The sequence below is a fragment of the Formica exsecta genome, unplaced genomic scaffold (genome assembly GCF_003651465.1).
Source record: "Formica exsecta isolate Colony F162 unplaced genomic scaffold, ASM365146v1 scaffold574, whole genome shotgun sequence".
In the NCBI taxonomy this organism is placed as follows: Eukaryota; Metazoa; Arthropoda; class Insecta; order Hymenoptera; family Formicidae; genus Formica; species Formica exsecta.
The window spans coordinates 78,717-83,104 of NW_021852999.1; the positions used below are offsets into that span (position 1 = coordinate 78,717).

The following is a 4,388-nucleotide window of genomic DNA, read 5'->3' on the forward strand; positions in this document are numbered from 1 at the left end:
CATTGTGCGATCCAAAATCTCAGCGCCCGCAGGACCCAAATGGCCAAACCAAGAACTAATAATCACATGAATCACTTATTCTGAGTGTAACAGAAAAGCTATTTAATATTTATAGGGTAGAAAATAAATTGAAAATGAAACACGCGTTTTAAAAAATTAGTATAAATGTGATAAGAAATATAAATCTGAATAAACTTTTTAACAATTTCAATATGCTCGTAATGGATAATGATTTGTTGAGCAATCACAAGTATGAATTAATAAAAACGATAATAGAATTGTACTTAAAAATAAAATTCTATTACTTTGGAAAATAATGTACACGAAAATCGCATTTGACTTATGTTAGAAAAAAATTTGATCAAAATAATGTTGTTTAAAGGACAGTAATTATAAATTATAATAAAAAATTATTTATATTCTTTTATGTGAGATTTCCGTGGATTGAGCGCTTATTGGGCGCGTCTCCGGGCGGCGGATAGGAGGACGCCCAGGCTGCCTCCGGGTGTGACTACCCGAGTAGGCTCCTGGGTAGTAGTGGCTATAACCGGCTCCGCGGGCGTAAAACCCTGTCTGGGGCTGGAAAGGCTACTGCCACGGACCGACTCCCCAAGCCAAGCTGGGAGCTATCGGGGCGAAGGCTGCGTGGCACTGGAGGTACAGTGTCGCGAACGATGCCTCTGGGGCACCGGGCGAAACCCCAGAGTATTTAGCCTTACCCGGGCATGCGGAGCTCTGCCCGGGCGGACTTCTGTTCCCTAGCTTCTCGTGGGACCAAGTATGGATGATTTCGACGAACTTAACTAATATATTAATATTGATGATGGTCTTGGGAGGATTGAGGGTGAGGGCTCGCAAGGGCCCCCGCCCTCACGGGTGGCGGCTTCAACTCCCGAACGGGCTTCTCAGGGCTCGGGAGAAAACAGGGCCGTCGTCGGCGAAGCAGCGGTTCCTCGTAAGAGGAATCGCTGTGGAGCCGAGAAGAGGAGGGCCAGGAGGGACAGGGAGATGGCCTTAGCCGGGTCAGATCCCTTTTCCTCTGAGGCTCTCAGAGGAACTCCGAAGGGAGTGGAGAAGGGGCACACCGGCAAAAGGTGTCGGACGGGCTCCGTTGATACCCCTCCTTCGGTGCAGAAAGCGGTGAAGAGGCCTAGGGCTCAGACTACTGGGCCCTACGTCTCGGCCGCGGACCCCTTGGAGAGGGCAATTGTGCAGGAGGGCTACCCCCAACAGGCAGTGACTCCTGAGCAGTTGAACTTGCTGCGGGGAGCGGTGGTCAGTGAGCTGACGGGGATCCGAGAGAGTCCCCTGCCTCGCTTCACGGGGACTGCGGTGCTGCGTAATGGCGCCGTAGTCATTAGAGGGGAGGATGAAATGGCGCTCAATTGGCTCTCGGAGCGAATTGGGCACATCTCTCCCTGGGAGGGTGCCAAGCTCAGGGTAGTGAGCTTGGATGCGCTTCAAAAGCGGCACAGGGCGGCTGTTTGGGTTCCGGGTCCTCCGGTGTTTGCGGCGGCGGTCCTGGGGCTGGAGGAGAGCCAGAATCCGGGCATCGCCACGGCTAGTTGGCAGGTTTTTGCCGAGAATATTGGGGCTTCCCCAGAAGGGAGGAACCTCATTCTCGGCATCCCGAAATCCAGTGTCCTCAAGCTGAGGGCGCGGGACTTCAGGCTTAGCTATGGGCTCGAGCAGGTCACTGTGGGTCTGCTCGGGGCTCGTAGTGAGGCGACGGGGCAGGGAGAATCTCAGCCGGCGTCAGGCCCTCAATAAAGTGGGCATGGCGACGGTGGGATTCGTCCAGATCAACTTGTACCACAGCAGGGGCGCCTCGGCTGTTTTGGCCAGGAGCATGGCTGTGGTGCACACAAGTATTTGCCTAATGCAGGAACCCTGGGTATACGGGAGCGGTGCACTTGGACACAGTACAATTGGACACGGTGCAAATGGACACGTTGCAAATGGACACGAAACTTTGCACACGGCTCAATTGGACACAGTGCATTTGGACACAATAATTTTGGACACAGTAGCTTTTGGACACAGAAAAAAATTCATTTGGACACCGTTCAGTAGCACACCGGTCAGTTGCACACCGTTCAATTGCACACCGTTCAGTTGCACACATAAAAATGCATACCGTTCAGTTGGACACATAAAAATGCACACCGTTCAGTTGCACACCGCTTAGTTGCACAACGTTCAGTTGCACACCGCTCAATTGCACACCGCTCAGTTGCTCACCGATCAGGTGCACACCGCTCAGTTGCACTCCGCTCAGTTGCACACCGCTCAGTTGCACACCGCTCAGTTGCACACCGTTAATTTGCCCACCGTAGTTGTCAAACGAGGTCCACCCTGCCTACCGGCGGGGTGGGTGCGGGAGGGGGGCCGAAGGCCCCTCTTGCACCCCCGCCGGGTGTGTGTGTGTAATTGAGCGGTGTGCAACTGAGCGTGTGCGATTGAGCGGTGTGCAACTGACCGGTGTGTAACTGAGCGGTGTGCAATTGAGCGGTGTGCAACTAAACGGTGTGCAACTGAGCGGTGTGCAATTGAGCGGTGTGCAACTGACCGGTGTGCAACTGAGCGGTGTGCAATTTTGCGGTGTGTAACTGAACGGTGTGCAACTGAACGGTGTGCAACTGAGCGGTGTGCAACTGAACGGTGTGCATTTTTATGTGTCCAACTTAACGGTATGCATTTTTATGTGTGCAACTGAACGGTGTGCAACTGACCGGTGTTACTGAACGACAAGTTCTCCACAGAGCCCAGTCCCAGGGCCGCGATTGCGGTCAAGGGACTAGAAGCGCAACTCATGCCGGAATTTTGTTCTAGAGACGTTGTGGCAGTTACGGTGGATTTCCTCAGATTCACCACGGGCGAGACCAGGAGAGTAGTGGCGAGCTCAGCGTACTTCCCACATGAAGAGGAAGGCTCGCTTCCGCCAGGACCTGTGGCTAGGCTGGTGGAGTACTGCCAAGATAAGGGGCTGCCGTTTATAGTGGGGTGCGACGCTAATGGGCACCACACTGTTTGGGGGAGCACCAATATTAACAATCGGGGCAGAAGGCTTCTGGAGTACCTGGTAGCCACTGACCTGGAGATCCTGAACAGGGGCAACGAACCAACATTTCAGAATGTGCTTAGGCGTGAGGTACTTGACCTTACTCTATGCTCGAGAAATTTGGTTCCGGAGGTTGTCGGGTGGCAGGTCTCATCAGAGCCCTCCCTCTCTGATCACAGGCAGATCGTCTTCAAGCTTGCCAATGTGAGGCCTAAAACAATCTATAGAAGAAATCCGAGAAGGACGGATTGGGACTCGTATCGAGAAGATCTCTCCAATAGTTTTTGCGGCTTCCCTAAAAGTCACGGGACCGCTGCTGAGGTAGAGCTCTGCGTAGATCATCTACAAAGGGCTTTAGTGGGCAGCTTCGAAAAGAATTGTCCAGCGAGAGCAGTTCGCTTTAATAAGAAGATCTTTTGATGGGGAGCGGGACTGCAGAGGCTCAGGGAGGGAGCTTGGCATGCCTAGAATAGAGCCAGGAACATGGATCGCCCGCTCGACTGGGATCTTTACCGGAGGGCCCAGAAGATCTATAGGGACTCTGTAGTAGCCGCCAAGAGAGAGAGTTGGAGGAGGTTCTGTGAGTCGATGGAGGAGGATCCGGAGGCCTCTAGGCTTTGCAGAATCCTGGCGAAAAACCCGGACTCAAACCTGCAGGCAATACGCCTCCCGGATGGGGACGTGGTTTCGGGAGAGCGATATCTGGCTCACCCTCTGGAAACCAATTTTCCGGGCTTTAGGAGGGGGATTGACGTCGACTCAGACAGGGGGACCGCGGAGTCCAGATTATGGGCACGTGGGGGCGACTGGGAACTGGCGACCAGCATCATAAAACCCGAAAGGGTGAAGTGGGCTGTCCAAACCTTTAAACCATTCAAGTCCGCTGGACCGGATGGGATTTTTCCGGCGCTCTTACAAGCAGTGATGCCAGAATGGCCACGCTAGCAACACGCAACCGTAGTGGAGGGGATGACGCACACAAGCGCAAACCACGTACGTGTGAGCTCGGCGCTTCGGCTGGATAGCAGATGAGGACAGATATACTGTTTTCTGTCTCTCTCCTTCTTATCGAGCCGGCACGAAACCGGGCGATACACGTCGTTTGGTCGCTTCTCGATTGTCGCTTCTTGCTATGCCTTAAATGTTTTTTTCAGCCTTTTTGTATGAGATATATTATCTATTATATATCTATTAAATGTTTTTATTTAAAGATATAATTTTTTATTATTGTGGGACCACTACGGCCCCACGCATTCCTTCCTCGGCCAGAGACGCCTCTTCCTCGGGCGCCAGGGACACCTCTTCCTCGGCCGCCAGGGCCGCCCCT

The 4,388-nt window shown here is 52.9% G+C and overlaps 1 protein-coding gene across 1 annotated transcript; it reads left to right on the forward strand.

Annotated features, from left to right (window-relative positions):
- The first annotated feature begins 1,777 nt into the window (after positions 1-1,777).
- On the forward strand, positions 1,778-3,481 carry LOC115242164. The gene is made up of 2 exons (XM_029818252.1): positions 1,778-1,922; positions 2,763-3,481. Exons 1-2 carry the CDS (start codon positions 1,778-1,780, stop codon positions 3,479-3,481), a joined length of 864 nt encoding a protein of 287 aa, XP_029674112.1.
- The last annotated feature ends 907 nt before the right edge of the window (positions 3,482-4,388 follow it).

Coding starts and splice junctions, on each gene's coding strand:
- LOC115242164 (XM_029818252.1), top strand. CDS start 1,778: ATGGCGACGGTGGGATTCGTCCAGATCAACTTGTACCACAGCAGGGGC. Junction 1,923..2,762: donor GAGCGGTGCACTTGGACACA/GTACAATTGGAC, acceptor AGTTCTCCACAG/AGCCCAGTCCCAGGGCCGCG.